At 46.9% G+C, this 20315-nt stretch overlaps 1 protein-coding gene across 7 annotated transcripts in view; it reads left to right on the top strand.

Moving 5' to 3' along the window:
• Positions 1–20315, top strand: part of Znf536 (zinc finger protein 536) — a 443673-nt gene that overhangs the window by 187207 nt on the left and 236151 nt on the right. For all 7 annotated transcript variants that reach the window (XM_060366731.1, XM_060366728.1, XM_060366732.1 and 4 more), the window contains one exon: positions 9491–11668. In XM_060366731.1, coding sequence (XP_060222714.1) covers positions 9493–11668 — 2176 coding nt within the window. In that variant the 5' untranslated portion in view covers positions 9491–9492. The remainder of the gene's footprint in view (positions 1–9490; positions 11669–20315) is intronic.

The raw sequence follows: 20315 nt of genomic DNA, 5'->3' as shown, positions 1-20315 counted from the left end.
AGGCATCTTTCCCTGTTGCACCTGCCAGCCACCTTGTTCCTGGAGCGCTGGCTGTGAGTGGAGGAGGATGCTTCCCTCCAAGGCCACAGGCAGAGCACAGAGCCAAGGCAGGTTAATAGGGGATTAAATAGCTAACTTCCTGCCATGACCAGCTCTGTTTAAAAGGGGAACTGAGAAAGCCAGCAAGATGGGAACAATCAATACACTTCTGACAACTGCTGCTGTCTTCTTCAGTTTCCTCAAAGGCATGTGGAGGCAGGGCTTGCCTTCTCTCCCCTCCCCTCTCATCCCCATTTTCTCTCTCTTCTACTACATTCCTCTTCTTTTTCCTCCCCTTTCCTTCTCTCCTCCTTTTCCTCTTTCTCTCCTCTCTCCCTTCTTCCCCTCTGCTCCCTTCCACCCTTCCCTACTACTTTTTCTCTTCCCCTTTCTCCCTTCATTTCTCCTCCCTCCTTCCCTCTCTGACTTCTATAACGGACATGAACACATTGCGATAACATCAATTTCAGAGAACAAGGGGCAATTTTCTTCCTGGATTATCTCATTGAGGCGAACCAAAGCAGGGCTTCAGGAAACGGATTTTGGCAGACGGGGGCTGGGCTGTTGCTCACAGACTCCTGCCCCACCTTTTATTTTCTTCCTTTTAGTGCTGTGGATTAAACTTAGAAGCTTGTACATGCTAAGCAAATATGTCTGTCTACCTTTGAGCTATATTCCCAGCCCTTTGTTTTTTACATTTTACTTCAAGTCATGGGTTCACTCAGTGGTCCTGGTTGCCCTTGAATTCACTCTATATCCCAGTACTGATTTGAACTGATGATCCTCCTGCCTCAGCCTGGAGAGCATTGGTATCATAGCTCTGTGTCACCAGGACTGGTTTCTGTCGTTCACTTCTTTGATGCTCTGGGTACCATCTCCTCTTGGGCTTGGAAATGAGTAATCAGCTAAGGGAAGTTTCCTAGGCCTGGTCATTTTGGAGCTACAGGGTACTCAGTTAGGATAGGATGCCCACTCTCAGCTCCAACAGAGGGAGAGAGACCATATGGCCTCCTATGACTGATGCCTGCTGCTAGTTGTTCCTGGGAACAAACTAGGAAGGCTTTCTGGAAAAGCAGGAGAGAGCACAGAGGATAGATTTTGGCTGACAGCTATGGAGAGGTAAGAGTGGACTGTGTGAGGTCTAGAGAGATGCTCCACCTCTGCTTCCTCCAGTCTCTTCTTACTCATGCCCAGGAGCCCTCTCCATGACAGAACTATGATTTTACATTACTTTGCATCTCAGATGGTGGTTGTGTTTTGGAAGTTCTGGAAACCTTGGGAATTAGGAACTAGCCAGGAAAAGTAAGTTACTGGGGTGCATCCTTAGAGGTATATTATACCCACAGCTTTCCTCTCTCTGTTTCCTGTCTGTCTTGAAGTGAATAGCTCTCCTCTACCACATATGCCTGTGGCCAAATACATGGGGCCAAGCAACTGTGGACTGAATCCTCTGAAACCATGAACCAAAACCAAATCCTTCTTAAGTTGTTTATGTCAGGTGTTTTGGATACAGCAGCAAAGATCAATTAATACAGTGTGCTTCCAGAATCTAAAAACAAGGACACTAAATGCTGTGGTCAGTATCTGGGCTCTTGCACAGAGAATGCATCGATCATTTAAATGCCATATTGGGTTTTACTTGTTTGTTTGTCATCTCAGAATTCTAGGACATCAACGAGACAGTTATTATCAGTCAGTTTTATAAACTGGGACTCGGGCATGTACTTGAGACACCAGTGAGATATCATATAAGTGGATTTACATCAATGGCTCTTCAGATGGCATTTTTCCTCATTGGGGGAACAACCCCTTGACTCAGAAAATAAGACTGGAGAATGACCTGTCAGCCTTTGTAAATAGTAAGAAACCACTAGAGTCTAAAACGACTATTGTGTACTCTCTGCTCTGTCAATAAGTAAGTGATAGACAAGCTTTCTATATAATTTATGGTGCCTGCCACCTCTGTCCTGCCAACACCAGTCCCCCAGAAATATCTTTCTGCCTATTTCTGTGTCTTCACATGGGTGTTCCTTGACCAGGTCTAAACTTGCTAGTGCCTGTGGTTTCCTTTCTCCCTTGCACTGTCTAAGCAAAGGAATTAATTAGCTTGTGAGTGTTTCAATGCAACAAGAATGTATGTGATGTTAACATTAAAAGCAGCCCACCCATTTGTCTTTGCTTGGATTCTGGAGTCAGGCTTCCCAGATATAGATTTTGTGGGACTTTCATCTTTGGAGCCTCAGTTTCCTTATTTTTCCACTATTATAATGGTGTAGGCTCCTACCATATAAAGGCTGACATGACCCGATAATTGTGATATGCTCAGCATACCTTTCCTCAGGAAGGAGATTATGAAAATTAAGATGCTGTTGCAGTGTAGGCAGCAAAGATGCTGCTGGTAGGAGTGATGGTGGTGAACACCCCAGTGGTGATGAGCATAATCTCATCAGTTAGCTTTCTCATCTCTATGACCCCAAATACACAAACAACAGCGAACAACAAGTTGAGAACAACTTAACAGCAGTTAAGTTCTCAGAGTGTATTTTTTCCCCTGTCTTTTGGCCCTGTGCACTTGAGTTAGACCTCAAGGCATCAAGAACACATGGAAGAAGATGCTCTTCAGCTCATGACAGTCATGAAGCAGAAAGAGTGCGTAAAGGGCTGGGGACCGAGCGTGATCTTCAAAGTCATGCCAGCAGTCACCTAGTTATTCCAGCTGGCTCCTACTTTGTCAAGTTTGTCCTACCTCCCCAAATACCACCACTAGTGGGGAACAGACATTCAACACGTAAGTTTGTGTTTGAAATTTGCATTAAAACCATAACAGCGATGATAAAGAAGATGGTAGCAATGACAAGAAGGATGCCCATGATGATGGTGATGGCTGTTGTTCATTTATTGAGAGCTTCTGCTGCCTGCCTGACAGGTCACAGTCTTAACAACCTTGATGGTGCTCTAATTCCAACCGAAGCACTCATTTCTGTCTCTGGCTTTGTGTGGTATAGACAAGCTGTGGTATAAAGAACTGGAACCCAGCTCAGACCTATTATCTATTCTGGCTCTTTCCCTTTCTCATCTGATGTGTTCCTAGCCTGTCTCTAGTTATGGGCTCAACTCAACATTCAAAAAAACCAATATGGTGGAGACACTTCTTCTCGATTGAGAATTCTAAAGCCACCTAGTCTCCAAAGAAAGAGCACTTTTTATTCCCTTTTCCTCTTTTGTGTCTTCTCATGTATCCGCTAACATGGATGCTGCCTCCTGTTACAGGCTATCCCATCTCAGCCAAGTCCCATTCACCATCGGAGGCAATAAAGGCCTTGATTTAAGGGAGTTTGGAAGTCTGACCCTCAGCTTGAACTTAGCTTTCTCCATTATACAATTTCCAACACTCATAGCCTGATTTGAATATCATGTGTTCATTACTATATTCAGTAAGTTTTTTTTTTTTTTTAACTATTTCTGGCCGTGTCTCATAACATTGCCTACACATCAGTCAAAAATGGAACAGGTCACCCATGCTGCCCTCTTGTTTATCTATTAATCATCTGGCAAATAAACCACTCAGTATCCTGCCCACCTCAGTAATGTTTGTGATGTAATTTGTTTGGATGCCCAAATGTCACCAGCGTTGATTGTAAGAGCTGAAAAAAAAATGTACTTGCTTAGCACAGCAAGCTCTAGGCCAAAATGTAAGCATGAAATCTCTGGTTTATTTTTGTAATAATGTTTACAGCTGTTTAATGACCCCGAAAAGGTTCAGTAGTCTGGTGTTCTGTATTTTAGAACAGGAGTGTATGATGCTTACAACAACCTTAGTTAAACAGTTAGGCATCAACAATTGAGAAAATTTTATTTAATAAGCCATTCTGTTCTAGATCAACTTGTCTAATTATTGCCTAACTTATGTAGAAGAAAGCAAGGTGGGTTACAGGAAGGAACCAGGATCTTATGAATTTTGGGGAGACAAATGTCTCCCCACAACCAGAACTGCAGGCTATGAGACCCTTTTGACAGATGTTTTGGACTCTTCCATGCCATTAAGGGGAGCAAATCCTAATTCTGCTCAGAAACTCAGGTGTGGGATTCTTTCAAGGTGTCCAAGGCAATACTTTTACTCACTTTAATAAAATATGGAATAGTTAGTTATGCCAGGCTAGGCAACAATATTCAATTTTTAAAAAAATTCACTTGAAACAGTTATTCTGAAAGCCATTTTATTTCCAACCATTCTTTTTTTGTAGTAAAAGGATAAAGCTCTTTTGTGCATCTTACTGGCAAGATCTATATTTTTGAGATTATTCATGAGGTTTCCCCCTCCCCCATGCTTGCAAATTGTGTAAAACTTATTTGAACTTATGGCTGCTGGCATTTCTAGTGTCCTGGTAGCTTTAAATTCCATTTTGAGGGAACGATACGATTAGGCCATCTTGGAAGAGTTAAGTGAGTACTTTTCCCATCGAAATCACAGGAAAGAGTTTTGAAAGGATTCATGCAAAAATGAAAATAACCATTAGCTCTACCAAAAGCAGCTGAATGGCTCCTGGGACCTGCAGTGATGGACTGGGAAGGCATTTTAATAATCAGTACCCAATGACAGGTGTCATGAGCTGACATTCCCTTTCCTGTGAATGGTAGCTTGAAGAGCTCATGGCTTTCTGAAGCCCTCACTAGTGACCTCTGCTTGTCTTCAGAGGCTGAGCCCAGACTTTCCAACACCATAGTGAAAAATGTTGGAGTGGCACATCCTAGTCTGAAATTTTTTCCGTATCAACCATGATGTTGAATGTCACGGGTGCTCCTACAGTGAACCAGGGTAGGTCAGGACCAGATAAAATGTTGAGATAGTCTCTGTGATGCCTACCTGCCATATCCAATGAGGACAGTTGTCTGCCTTTGCTAGATTTAGGTAATGTGCTCATTGAGTCCTTCCATCCGGCAACCAATGCTTAGTGATTCACACCTTCGTATGCTTAGGGATGGGGCCACAAGCTGTAGGTCAAAAGCTCATGACTTTCTATTTTCAATGTTGAACATTTATTTTGTTTGTGTGTATGTTTTTGGTACTGTGGGCTGAGGACCTTATGTGTATGAGGCAAACATCCCACCTCTGAGCTGTACCTTTCGCTGGTTTGCTTTCTTTGTTGTACCCACGTGAAAGCATTGGCTGTAGTACTCAAAGGGTCAGGCTGCTTAGTTGCTTAGAGGCCTGCGTCATGGCCTCTCCTCTGTTGGCCTGTGACTGTTACTTCCTGGTGTGAAACTCTGGCTCCTGCAGTGGGGGTGCTGAGCTGCTTGCCAGGCTGCTAGCAGAGGATGGAATGAACATGTGGGCTAAGCTGTTCCCTGGAAAGTGGCTGTTGAAGTCCAGAGTTGGGTGTGGACGTGCATGATTGCCCTGCTTGTCAGGAGCTGGCCATAGGGTGGGAGACAGGCCACAATCAGACAGCTACTGTGTGGCCTATGAGGCAGCAGTGTGATCCCCACGGAAAGGCATTGTCTATGCATTTGTTCCCTGGAAGGCTAGGAAAAGGAGTAATAACACTCTTCATAAAAACAGTGGAGCCCTCGCAGGCAGCCCACCTCCTCCAGTCCTGTGAGCGCCTACAGCAGCAGCTGGTTGCAATCCTTTAATGGTAGGATAAATGACCCTTAGCTTCCCACAGTATGCATTTGTCTGAGTTGCTGGAGTGCACCATTGAGGAATCCCTGCGTGACTCTCAATAGTCATACTTAACGTGTGTGCTTGTGTGCTTGGATACATGACTACACGAGTGTAAACACACACACATACACGTAAACACATGCAAACACACCCACACATGCATGTACACACACATGCACGCGCGCACACACACACACACACACACACGCAGTATATCTAACTTTGAACATAGTTTTTGTAGAGACTTGCCCATCCCTTCCACAAGCAGGTACATTAGAAGGTTTATGACCGATAGTTGCTGAATGGCTGAGGTGAGGCCTAAATAAATTGTGGATTGCTAAGTATGGAAAAGTTGGGGCTGACCCAGGTTTTTGAGTTCCAGTCTGGGCCTGAGGCCAGCTTGTCCTGCCTCGGCTGCTTTGGCCCAGGGACAGGGCATCAATTACTTCACACTCTTTCCAAGAACTCAGATACCCCTGTCTTGCTTTGAGTGGAGTAGCAGGCAGTGGTTTAGAATGACACCAAGCAGTAGCCTGGGTCACCTGCTCATGGAAAGCAGAGGATTCAGAGATTGCTCTGACACAGTATCATATCAATACAGTATCTCTGTATCATATCAATACAGTGGTGCTATCTGCTCAGGTTCCATGCAAGCTTATCTCAGGGTCCCAGGTCCTAGGTTCTGGGTGCTGGCTGGTCCTTCTGAAAACATGGGTTCTATGGTTGTCAGATCCTGAAGGGACTGATCAATATCTGTCCCTTAGTGCCCAGAGTAGGGACAGCAAAGGTGGCTAAAGACTGAGATCATCCCCATGCGCAACCAGAAGGAGGAATATGGTGATGAGGTAATCCTCTCTGGTGGTTTTAGGCCTTCAGCTTCTGAACTGTCAGTGTTTCTGAACTTGTGAAAAGCTGAGTTTGAAATGAAGATGAATCTTCTTCTTGGCCACAAGCAGAGTCTATTCATGCTCCTACAAGGTCTATTCATGCTCATTCACTTTTGGGGGACACAGAACCAAAGCTGGGCCAACTGAATCCCAAGGATTGCTGCATGGCTTCTGTCTTCAGAGAAGAAGAACATATGCTTTTAGAAAAGTGATGGCATACCGGACTATTCAGGAGGAGACCAATAAATGGAGTCAGAAGATGAAATACTACAGAGCTGATGAACCAACCTCAGCCACAGTGGCTGCAGAGGAGTTGTGAGCTCCAACCTACATCAAGAAGTCAATTCAGAAGAACTGGGAAACACATTCTAGCATATTATTTTCCCTCCACCACTGAAACATTAGCTGTGGTATCAGGAAAAATAATGGTGTTGATTTAAACGAACATTCACAACAACAATGACTATTGACTTTTGAGCCATACTCAAGGTGAACTTCAGGACTTGTATGTTGAGTTGCTAGCTGTTGATGGTGGGCATAGCCTCTGACTTCACTCTCCTTGTCCAGCCTGCTCATAGCCTTGTTGCTTGCATGCCCAACCTCCTCCTCCCTCTGCTGAATTGGCACCTGGCCTCAACGACCTGAAAATAGCATGCCTTCCTGGATTCACATCTTCTGAGCCGGCCAACTAGGCAGCCCTTGGAAGTAGGCCAGCCATGTTGGCTTTGATCTCTCCAAACTTCCCAAGAGCTGCAGGGTGAAATTCTGTGCACTATGATGTGGTTTCAGGGACATAATCCACATTTGTTCAAGAAAGTATCCAGCATGGCTTGATAGGGATGAAAGGTGCAGACAGGCCCCAGACTAGGCCCTGGAGGCCACTCATGCCTGCAGTTGCTCCACTCTGGACACACCCTTTCTGATCTGGAACCTGACTGTCATATTTATCAGTATACTGTCAGTGAATGGTAGAGCCTGGTGCCCAGTGAGAATTCAGTAGGTTTATTGAATTAATTCTAGAATCTCCATGACAACCTAGCTCCTGACCAGTCTTCAAAACTGAGGACGGCAAATTGGGAGCTGTTTTTACTGCAGATGAACATATAACTCTGTGAGTGTGTGTGGGCACGTGCAGAGCTGACCATGCCATCATTCAGGGGCTACACTGGACTGAAGTCCCTCTCTCCCTCAGCACTGAACACCCATGCCTTTACTCTTGCCAAAGCAGTGAGTCTCCCGCTGGAGACCTCCATGTCACACACTGTCTAGTCTATCTGGCAGGCAGCCCAGCAAACAGCAGACTCTCCTGGGGCAAAATATACTTGCCCCAAAGTTGAGCGCTCTGGCCCACAAAGTCCCCCAGGGGAAGTTACTTGACCTCACAGTTTTGGCTGGGATTAAACACTGGGCCCCTGGACCTTCCAGCTGGCCAACACACTGAAAGTCTGGGGCGCAAAGAGACGTACACAAACCCATTCTAAAAGCAGGAAGTGAATCTGGACTCCTTCAGGGAGAAGGTATACTGGGAAATAGGAGAGCTCCAGGCACGGACTCATTGCTTTCTAAGCTGAGCACCGTGTATGCTTTGATGTGGAGGAGAGCCTGCCCTCTGACCTACCTGGAACAGTCTGGCATTTGCTGTTCTGCACAGGCTGTGGAGGGGGCAGAGAGGACTATTAAAGACAATTACGCAGACTAGCTTCGAGTGTTTGTGTTTAACAAACAGCTTTGAGTTCTAATTTTCTGCAAAACACATACTGCAGGTACAATTTGTACTCATTACTGTATATTGGGAAAGTTATTAAAAACACTCAAACTTGGTTGAGACTTCCTATGGCATCGTCCCTGGATTTTAATTGGTTTTTATCTAGTTCTGCAAAAGATCTCTTTAAGGCCAATCAAAGTCCCTGGCTCTGCTGCCTTGCCAGCCAAAGGACAGGGAGAAACCCATGAATGGTACAAGTCTATCTCCATCCAAACCCCGACAGCCACAAAAGCCCACCGAGATTCCATCAGGAGACCAAGTATGGGATGGACACAGTTACCAGATGACAAAAATCAGTGTTTCATAGCTAAGGGTTAATTTTTAATCTCTGAGGTTTGCAAAGCTGCTACTAGCAGTCTCCTTAAAATTTAATATACCTCGTTAATGCTTCCTTGCAAACACTGAAGGATTTTTATGATTATAATCATGTGTTACAGCACCTAGTACTGTTTCTAAGCAGCATACTAATCAGCTTAATGAGATATTACTGCACTTTTTGTTGACTAAAGCAAAATCTCTTTTATTGTTCTAAAGCCTGTCCTTTACTTTATTTTTTCCCAAAACATTATCTTGTTTTATTATGTACCAGTAAATATCATGCTATTGGCTCTCTTTTTTTTTCCCTTTGGCCAAATCATAAAATGATCTCTTTCATCTTAGACTATTGAGTGCACTGAATAGAGTAAACAGCAAAGGAAGAGCCCCGTTGGTCTTTCAGTGAAAGCTACTCTGCTTTAAGGCAAACTTTGGACTGAACCAACAGGTAGAGGAACTTTGTGAAGGGAAAGGAGGATTCATTGAACACGCAGAGCCTTGATATGTTATTAGGTGTTGAAAATGGTAAAATATTAATAATTAAACTGCGAATGAATAATTGCACTCTGTAAATAGAATATACAAGGAAGACGAGCCATTCCCAAAACAAATTGGAGGACACTGCCATATTGCATAATTGACATTTAATAATTCATCCTTTTATTATTGTTTTTGAGTATAATTCCTTAGCATTATTACGGGTAGGTAAGTCATGAAATGCAAACGTCCTTCCCCTACCACCACCTATCCCCAACTGATGCTATTGCTCCTTCCGGCCACTGTACCTGGAACAGATCTGAACTCTGTTTTTATTTCTAGGGATGGAAGAAGCGAGTCTGTGCCTTGGAGTGTCCTCGACGGCACCAGAAGCTGAGCCTCACCTGAGCGGCCCGGTCCTAAATGGCCAGTATGCCATGAGCCAGAAGTTACACCAGATTACTTCCCAGCTCAGCCATGCCTTTCCTGAGTTGCACCCACGGCCCAACCCAGAGGAGAAGCCACCTGCAGCCCTTGAGGAGAAGGCCCACGTACCCATGAGCGGGCAGTCCATGGGCAACCAAATGGCATTGCTGGCCAACCAGCTGGGCCGTGATGTGGACAATAGCCTCAATGGGCGCGTGGACCTGCAGCAGTTCCTCAATGGGCAGAACCTAGGCATCATGTCCCAGATGAGTGACATTGAGGATGATGCCAGAAAGAACCGGAAGTATCCGTGTCCTCTGTGTGGCAAGCGTTTCCGGTTCAACAGCATCCTCTCCCTGCACATGCGCACTCACACCGGTGAGAAGCCATTCAAGTGCCCCTACTGCGACCACCGGGCGGCCCAAAAAGGAAATCTCAAGATCCACCTGCGGACCCACAAGCTGGGCAACTTGGGGAAGGGGCGTGGGCGGGTGCGTGAGGAGAACCGTCTGCTGCACGAGCTGGAGGAGAGGGCCATCCTGCGGGACAAGCAGATGAAGGGCAGCCTGCTGCAGCCGAGGTCTGACCTCAAGCCCTTGGCACATGCCCAGCAGGCCCCGTTGGCCACCTGCAACTTGGCCATGCCCCCCAACCACAGCGTGCCCGACATAGCCCACCCGGCACCTTCCCCCAAGCCGGCCAATCTGCAGGAGGATTCCGTGACCCCGGCGGCGGGCTTCCGATGCACCTTTTGCAAAGGCAAGTTCAAGAAGCGCGAGGAGTTGGACCGTCACATCCGCATTTTGCATAAGCCCTACAAGTGCACGCTCTGCGACTTCGCGGCCTCGCAGGAGGAGGAGCTCATCAGCCACGTGGAGAAGGCACACATCACCGCCGAGTCGGCCCAGGGCCAGGGCCCCCACGGCGGGGGAGAGCAGTCGGCCAATGAGTTCCGCTGCGAGGTGTGCGGCCAGGTGTTCAGCCAGGCCTGGTTCCTGAAAGGCCACATGCGCAAGCACAAAGACTCCTTCGAGCACTGCTGCCAGATCTGTGGCCGGCGCTTCAAAGAGCCCTGGTTCCTGAAGAATCACATGAAGGTCCACCTCAACAAGCTGTCGGTGAAGAACAAGTCCCCCACCGAGCCCGAGGTGGCGGTGCCCATGGGCGGCCTGTCCCAGGAGGCCCATGCCAATCTGTACTCTAGGTACCTCTCCTGCCTGCAGAGTGGCTTTATGGCCCCGGACAAACCCAGCCTGAGTGAGCCCGCCCAGCTCTATGGCAAGGGGGAGCTCCCAGCCAAGGAGAAGGAGGTTCTGGGAAAACTACTGTCGCCCATTTCCAGTATGGCTCACAATGTCCCCGAGGGGGACAAGCACTCCCTCCTGGGCTGCCTCAACCTCGTGCCACCACTGAAATCCAGCTGCATCGAGCGGTTGCAGGCGGCTGCCAAAGCTGCAGAAATGGACCCCGTGAATAGCTATCAAGCCTGGCAGCTCATGGCCAGGGGCATGGCCATGGAACATGGCTTCTTAGCTAAAGAGCATCAGCTCACGCGCAACCACGAAGACCCTTTGGCAAACGCCGGAGTTCTGTTTGATAAGGAGAAGCGAGAGTACGTGTTAGTGGGAGCAGATGGCTCCAAGCAGAAAATGCCTGCTGATTTGGTTCACAGCACTAAAGTGGGCAATCAGAGAGACCTGCCAAATAAGCTCGACCCTCTAGAAGGCAGTCGGGAATTTTTGTCACATGGGCTCAACCAGACGCTCGAATACAACCTGCAGGGTCCCGGGAACATGAAGGAGAAGCCCACCGAGTGTCCGGACTGTGGACGGGTGTTCCGCACCTACCACCAAGTAGTCGTGCATTCTCGCGTTCATAAGCGGGACCGCAAGAGTGACGAGGATGCTCTGCACGTGGGTGTGGGCCTGGAGGAGCGGCGAGGCTCAGGCAGCGACCAGGAATCCCAGTCAGTGAGCCGCTCCACCACGCCTGGCTCCTCTAACGTGACTGAGGAGAGTGGGCCCGGAGGTGGCCTGTCACAGACCGGGAGCGCCCAGGAGGACAGTCCGCACCCCTCTTCACCATCTTCCTCAGGTAGGTTGGCAGGAGGAAAGGGAATGAGTAGAAGGGCCCTGCCTCCTGCCCCAAACTGCTTGGCTCTGTACACCCACCTCAGGCCTTAAGATAGTTACGAGGTTAGTGAAGCTGGACTACAAAAAGTGGCAGGCTGGATGCTGGATAGTGCCAGTATTATCCTTCAGGATGATGCCCTGCTCCATAGGTGGGGCCGTCCTTCCAACCTTGAGCCGTGGCTACCAGCAAAAGGCAGCTGAACCTCCGTCCCAGTGCTAGAGAGGGTGGCAGGCTTTCTGATGGGGTCCGGTTTTGCCCTTCCTCTGAAACTGTTCAGTTCTACTTGTAGTCTAACCTAGTACTCAGCTCTGTCTCTGGAACCCAGGAGCTGACGTTTGGCCCCACATATGGATGTGAATGTGGAAGGTAACTATTTCTTTCCCTTAACTGTATCCACACAAACCTTTTATGTGGGCGTTCTCTCCCCGCCTCCCTCTCCAGCCTGTTCCCCCCTGAAATTCCAGCCTGGCCCACCTGCCTCCAGAGACACACCACCTTCCTCTGATGGTTTTAGCCAGGCACAGGGGTTTGAAAACGCAGATGTGTGCCTGTGTGTCTTCAACTGTACTGTGTTGCATGGGTGATACAGTTCTATGGTCTAAAATAGCAAAGCAGAAAAATCTGTCATCAAAAATGTCTATGAAATGCTGAAGCATCCTGGCCCTGTTTGAGGAGGGAAAAAAAAAAGGAAAAGAAAGGAAAAAAAAAAAAACATACTAGTCTAAGATGGCTATATTAAAATCACTACCTAACAGCAGGTAAAAGGTTGCCTTCATCCGTATTTCCAAAGTCCCTTTACTAATGGATAGTAAATTGAAAGTTATATCTCCAACCCTTTATAAAGAAAGCACCTTGCTAATACTGTAATCATTCTACTGCCTAACAACAGAGGAAATCATGCCATAACAAATACCCTGTTACTAATGGCAACATTGATTTCTGCAATCAGCCATTAAGTCTAGAAAATGAAAGACAGTTTGAGGCACCTCGAGGCACTGCATAGCCCACTGTTAAAGATGTGGCAGTGAGCTGCTGAGGGTCATTTTTTAAAAAGTTTTTTCCTCTCTCTCTCTCTCTCTCACTCGTGTGTGTGTGTGTGTGTGTGTGTGTGTGCACGCACTGTTATTTCCGTTGTACGGGCGATTCACTGCGGTAGTTACTAACTAGATGCCGACACATTTTGTTGTTGCTCTCTCACGTCAGCTTCCCTTTCTTCTAGAACAAAACTAGTACTAGGATAAAGTGTGTGTGAGTGAGTGTGTGTGTGTGTGTGTGTGTGTGTGTACGCGCGCGCGCGCGTGCAGGGACTTTCTCGAGTGTGTCGGCTTATTACAAGCCAGTAAAGAATTGTTAATACACATAAATCTGAACTACACATTCCAGAGATTCCGATAGCACTTAATGCTGCTGCTTAAATACCCATGAAACACACTGTCTGCTCGCGGAGTCCTGGACTCGCTGGCGATTTATGACCGAAGGAATGCTTCGGGAGAGTCTAACAAGGATGTGAGGACCACGGGAAGATGGGGTCACTCTGCATGGAGGGGCCTCACACAAGAGAAAAGTTGTGAAGAGTTCCTTCCTGCCGGTGGGAGCCCTGTCATGATGGGTTCGCACATGCGGGCTGGAGAGCTCCAGGCACCCCTCTGCTGTCTCCACGGACGCTTTCCACCCTCCTGCAAAGGAGGCTCTTCTTCAGGAAATGTGGTCTTCACTCTTGGGAGGTTAGGGACCTTTCAGGGGTGGAGATCAGGAAGCAGACTGGATTTCCTAAGTTTCTGGAGTGACCTGGTTTTCACACTGAAAGATTCCATCCCCTCTCCCAAACCTGCTAAAACAAGAGGGTCTCAGCATAATATTTCAAACCCAAACGCTCGCTCGGCTCTATTAATGACATGTTTACCATGTTTTTATCACCTTCTGGCCAACTGATAGCCAGCCTCTTGCTGCTTGTCCATCTCTAAATACTGAATTGGGAGAGAAAAAAACACACACACCCAAACCTAGATTTATCTATCTATTTATTTATTTATTTATTGTTAAGAGAAGCAACCGTGGTCAAAAGCAAATCATACTTGAGCTGGCATTAGCCCTGCACTTCATTTTCCCCTGGTGAAGGATTTTACAGTTGTGAATACGGATTCTTTCATTTGGTGTTTGACTTCTTTGTTTTCTTCATATTCAAATCAGACCCTTTCATAATTTTCTGACTAAGTAGGGAAGTGGATGGCGTGCCCACTCTGCAGCCCAAATCAGCTGCGTGTCTGAGGGCATTCAGGTTTTGCTGGGATTTAGGATTCTCCACCAAATCTGGTTCCTTTTCCCTCTTCTAACAAGTGTGAGCCTTGTAAAGTGCGATCCGAAGACACATTTAAATAAAACTCTTGACAGAATCGGTGCTTGTATTGTTACCTGTTAGAAACCTGCAAGGTGAAGGGGAGGGGGAAAATTTAAGCCCTTAAGTAAAGAAAAAGTACTTATTAAGGCTTCTATTAAGAAATCACTGCAAAACACGGCCTTACAAATTTCTCAGACTGCATAACAATGTCACAAAACTTCATTTGCATGGCTTGATTCTTTTTTTGTTGAAAACTGGGTCAGTAGGGCCTGAGAAACTATTTTTTCAGATCTTAACCAATGAATTCTTCTTTATAAATCGCTGCTCTTAACATGATAGTAGTTTTGAATTCATCATAAAAAACCTTTTTAGCAGAGGCTCTTAGAATAGATCTCTAGAAGAAGGCTTACAATGAGTGGCTGAGACGTCCTTTGTTATCTGATGTAATTCTTTGCAAAGGAGGATTGGGAACGGAGTAGCTGTTTAAAAATGTCTTGCTCAGACCGAGACGAAGAAGGGGTCAAGTTTGCAATCAAACAGTTATTGCCAAGATGGGCGACTGTCACTGGCTAGGCTAATGTGGGATGCAGCTGTTTGTTATGTGAGCAAAAGAATGTTTGAATCAGTGAACATGTGAAAATGATTCCAGTGAACCAGAAAATGTGTTTGTTCTTTTGCCTCTCCAAACTGCTGAGAACCAAGCTTAAGATCAACTGCGAAAACTAAGACCTTTGACAGACGGGAGGTCACATTTTCTAACAGAAAAGTGACAGAACTTGCCACACAGATCACCTCCCCATCTCTCTTTGTTGTCAATTGTTTGTTTGTTTGTTTGTTTATAAGTTCACACCATAGTACATGTCCTTTGCTTCTGTGTGCAATGCAAAGTGAAACTATTTGGAGAGTGTCAGCTTATAAATTTTACTCTTTTATGACATTTAGAAAGCAGGGCGGCTGTTCTGATGCCTCCTCATTTCCTGGCTTGCGTGCAAAGGCTCTGATGACATTAATCTCTGCGTCTTTCCCTAAAATTTCCTCTCAAACCACCACTGTATCCCAGCTTTTGCTTTGAGTCAGAAAACAACTGAAGTTCTGTTTCTTCAGATTTTGCTTTGGAAATCATGCTTAGTATAATTAAAACTTAATGTACTAAGAAACGATACTGTTCATTATATCCAACAGGGCAGTTACCTTCCGAATTCCCCATCATTTTGGAGTGGGGATAATTGAAGTGTTGATGGTGGGAAGGGGGTAATTGAATGCATTGACCCTCCGTTCATTAAATAAAGTCAGCAAAGTTGCATGATCAATGGAAGCCAGGGAGAGAGAGATACAAAGATGGAAATATCGTTAACCCCTACTTCTTCTGCAATAGTATTTTGAGTTGGACAAGGATTATTTGATCAGCTGGACTAAGAGCCTTGGGGGTCGGTCTGCTTTTGTTGCTAGAATGCATTCCTGAGATGCTGGGTCTCCATCCTGCCTAGGCCCATTGACCACTGCATCAAAGGCCTTTATCCACAGCCCCCTGCAATACATTGGTGATAGTGATATGATAGATTTTCTTCCTTTCCCACATTTTTTCTCTTGTGATTCACCCTCCCCATCCCCATTCAAGATAACCACTGTTCCACGCAAACAAACCCAAGCACTCAAGAGATGATTTTAAAAATGAAAAGAAGAGAAAAGAAAAACTGTATAAACTCTGAGGATTGAGGTCTCCTTTTTTTCCTTTCCTTCTTCTCTCTCTTTTTTTAAATTTTTCTTTCTTTTTTTTCCATTTTTTTTTTTTGCTTGTGCATTCCAATTGTTCTTAAAATATTTGGCAATGTCAATTAGTAACTGAGCAGAGTTAGCTGATGAACACAATTTTCCAGTAGACTGAGCACCCTATTGTTGCCGAGCGAACAGCAGATTTCTAAGGTCATTATCATTCGCTGGTTGCTTGGCCCAGCTGCTTCCTGCTGCAAAAGCCAAACTTTATACTGGAGCTCGGGGATGGCTGCAGCAACAGGGGGCTGGGAGGGGGAGAGGGGAGCTGGCTGCAGAGCCAAAGACAGTCATTATCAGCAGAGGAAACAGAAAGCAAAAGTTTCCAGGCCATTCCAGGAAAGCTGCGGCAGCAGGCTCTGACCCCCACCCCCACCCCGTGCCTTGGCTACCACCGTCTAGAAGGTTGGGAGAACACCCCCAAGAATGGTAGCAATTGACTTCTCGTAGAACACAACTTTGGGAAGCACTCATTTCATTTATAAAGTGCCTTAAGAGTGTTTAACCCACCCGAGCGCATGGGTGCGATTCCCTCATACATAGATAAAGACACTCCCATTTTCAATTTTAAAAAGTCATTTTTTTAAGATGCTTTTAGCAACTTGAAATGAGTAAACTCAGGGAAAACAGGCAGAAAGCAGCATGCCATTCTCCAAAGGGACCTTTGAACAGGAGGTGGTCTGAAATTCCTTGAAAAATACAATTTTATACTGGGGGCTTACTCCTGTGCCTGTTAGTTTTTTTATTTTTTTATTTTCCTGGCTCCTGAAAAACCCCTACCCCACCCCCAGTTCAGGAGCTGTTTCAGGGAGATGAAAAGCTGCACTTTTTTTTTTTTTTAAAGCTCAGCTGTTAAAGCTGAACGCCATATGCAGCCCTTCCGTCCCCACCACGGGAGCATGTGCAGGCGGCCACTGTGTTTGTGGAGATTTACGGAGGCCCAGCTTGTGTGTGCTGTGCCGAAGTCGTGCCCAGGCAGCCGCTGGCCAAGGTCCTTCCTCCAAGTTGGTGATTCGGTGGCCTCCTGCCTGGATGGATACCCTGGCCGAGATTCCTGGGGAATGCCAGAGAGAGCAAATGTCAGAGGCCTGGGTGTCCTCCCTCAGTCCTTAGCTCTTCCACGTGGCCCTAGGTTGGTCCATTTACCTGAAGCAGCTTGTGATGTTAGCTGACCGTCACTGGCAGATGCTGGGCACTTCGTTTTCGTCCTCCCATGGGAACTGAATGCTTCTCTTTAAGTAACTTTGCATTCCAAGGTGAATCCTCTTTGCTTTGTGTTTAGAAGCAACTATTTACAAATGTGCACAGAGGCTTCTGCTGTCTCACTTGCCCCCTTGAACGAGGCTGTAAGCCCTGCTTCCTTTGAGGCCGCACGCTGCTGTCAGCAAGTCAGCCAGTGGAAAATGCCACCAGCTCTGACAGTCTTCACATCGCAAGCATGGCAGAGGAGATTCTGGAGGTCTTCCAGAATCCCCTACACCATCCTAGTTTGTGGGACACCATTTGGGGCCTGAAGGATTTAGAGTCCCGGCCTGTGACTGCTCAACGTCCAGCCAGTGTTCAGTCGATAAACGCAGTGTACCTGTATGCAGACTGTAGTGATCCCCTCTTTCCCTCTTGGTATGCTTTCAAGGAGTGCTGCGTCCCAGCCCATGGACCTCTGAGACACTTAAGGTGCTCCACAGTGCCTGCTAAACTGGAAAATGGAGGGGGTCTTTTAAATCCAAAATTAACGGACATAAGAAAAACATAGGTGAGCAAAGGGCAGGTGACAATGAAGGAAAGAGTTGAACTGTCAATTTTGAAAATGTAGTGTGAAGGTTGAATGGGAGTTTCCAGTTCATGTCCTGGCTGCCATCCCTTTGAGTAGATTGGGGCTAGACTTAGCAAATGGCCTTACAAATAGGCACTGTGGGGCTGCTACACTTTGGTAGCAGGTACGATGAGTTCAGGAGCCGCCTTTCATCTATTCCCAGTGTCTTTAGGTCAGAAAGAAATTCCACCCACCAGACTGACTTTACACACATTGAACTGGTGCAAGCGTTTGTTTGCAGAGCTTCTTGGAGTCCTCCTGCTCCTCCCACCCCAGTCTTCACCAGGTAGCTGATCCTTTGAATCCCTTATTTGGGCTGCTTTGTGTCTTGCATATAAGAAGTACATTTTCTGGAAAGGAAAGCTGGAATGTGCCTCACTTTATGCCCTTAGGTATCCAAATTTCATGTGGCCTTTACGAAATTTAGGAGCAGGGATAAATTTTGAGTCCTGTGAGTCCTCTGTTTTACTATGGAAGACACAACTGGACTCCAGCCTCCCCAGGATACTTGGGGAATCTCATGATGGAGATGTAGAATCCATTGAGGAAAACTCAACATTTTTTTGAGACTGGTTTCTCAGTGTAGCCCTGGCTAGCCCGGAACTTGCTCTATAGAGCAGGCTGGCCTCGAAGTCAGAGAGCCACCCACCTCTGCCTCTCGAGTGCTGAGATTAAAGTTTAAAGTTGTGTGCTACCACCACCGCCCATCTAAAACTCAGTTTTTCATGCCTCTTTGTAAGAGCACTAAGGAGCCCTTTGGCCTGCACAGGCAGACAAGTGTTCTAACTGTGGAGCGGTGCGTAAACGTTGAGGGTGAGGGTTTGCCACAATTGTGGAGACGAGCAAAATGCTCTTGGAACTCACCTATCTAATGATGACTGCATTGACACGTGTGCCATCTGTAAACCTGGGGTCTTCCGGCTACCCTCCCAGGTGCTCGCCACCCTTGCCAGCATCTGACAGGCATTTCTCACCCTTGTTGAAGTGTCAAGCATGGCCTGGAAGGAAAATGGCCGGGAGTGACTTGAGAGTACACAGAAGAGCCCTCCAAGATGAATGGAGAGAGGAGGGTTGGGTAGGCAGGTGGTGGGCGATGTTGATCTCCCCAGGAATGATCATGGCTGCAGCTGAGAGGAGCCTAGGGTCTCCCTTGCCTTTTTCTGGCAGGATGGGACGATAGCAACATTTACTTAAGCTGTGGAGTCTGGCACAGCCGCATCCAGGCGCCATCTGGAAGGCTCTTCTCAGAAAGCCACAGGCCCTCCCCATTGGAACTCAGGGGAACAGGACTTGGGCAGAGCTTGGGTTTTTTTTTTTTTTTTTTTTTTTCCTTGGGTACAGCTTGAACATCCAAGCACCTGAGCAGGCTGAGACCCCTCTGGGACTCGCATAGCTAAAGTGTGGACTTACCCTCTGCAATCCTCCAGTTAATTCTAGAGGCGGATCTGGCTTAGGTTGGCTTTGTCACGGGGGCACTCACTGTCCCAGCTGCCTCTCCACCTGATTTATTTGATGTTGGGTATTGCTTCCTGCCGTTGCTCAACTACTTTCTCCAGGTATAGACACACCTTGGAAAACCAAGGCCCATTAATGTCATGGAAGTGTACCTTTCCCTAAGTATCCAGGGGAGAAAGGCTCTAGAATTCAGTGGCTTGGCTCATGATGAAGAAGGCAGACTGTGTATAGAGACCTGATACTACCCTTTCCCTGATCTGCCTCCTCAAAGAAACACCGGTGTCCTGAAGCAATGAACGTCTAAACTGTGTCTGCAGCTACCTGGTGTGTGGCTGCGGAGCTTCCCCAGGAGCTGTGCTGAAGTCAGGGGGAGTGGTCTGGGTGCAATTCAACTGGCTCCTGTTTGCTTTTCCCTTACCAAGAGAAAGCGAGGGCTTAGCTTCTCGAGGGAGCCTTGGGGCTCTTGTGTGACATGTGACATGTGTCTGAGAGAAGTGAGAGACACAGCACAAGCTTACTCCTTGGCTGTGCTGCCCACTACAACTTGAGGCCAGGATGGGGTGGGGTGGGAGGGGCTTCTCCCCGAAGATGCCTGGGCAAAGTGCTCTCTCCAGTGAGGCTGTGAAGAAGTGAGTCTTTGGCGGCCTGGCCTTGATTTTTAATACCTTGTCACCGGCTTCCAAGGATCAGGGCTGTTTTTCACAGTCCTTGTGAGGCAGTGCCTGCGGCTGAGAACTCCTGTCTCCCTGTGATGGGGTCTAGGGCATTCCCCAGAAGAGTGTATCCATTCTCTCACAGAGGCATTTTGCACAAATGGAATCTGGTTGGCACTCTACTCCTTTCTGTCCTCTTGTCTGGACTCAGGTCAAAAGGCTTCAGATGCATGAGGAAACAGGTCCCCACCACGTTATCTTTATCAGAGCAGAGTGTAGCCACTCTAAGCTCAGTGGCCTTTGTGTGTGGTGTGCAGATTCTCTTTACTGTCTTCAGTCATCCCGAGAGACAACTTGGAGTTTTTCCAACTTGCCCGCGTTGAGCTCAGTATCAAAAGAGGACAGTGGTGCTCTCCTTGAAGAACAAGTCAGATACAGTGTTCTCTTTGTCGGTAGAAATGCTTAAGATTTTGATAAAGGTGTTTTATTTATTTATTTTCCCTAATAATGGAAATGATCCTCCAGCTTGACTGTGGTGTGATGTCATAATCCCAGCTGAGGGAGGAGCCTTGGTCTGGT

The sequence above is a fragment of the Meriones unguiculatus genome, chromosome 14 (assembly GCF_030254825.1).
Source record: "Meriones unguiculatus strain TT.TT164.6M chromosome 14, Bangor_MerUng_6.1, whole genome shotgun sequence".
Lineage (NCBI taxonomy): Eukaryota > Metazoa > Chordata > Mammalia > Rodentia > Muridae > Meriones > Meriones unguiculatus.
Note: the sequence above shows the minus strand (reverse complement) of the source record. Positions and strands in the feature narration are given on the sequence as shown.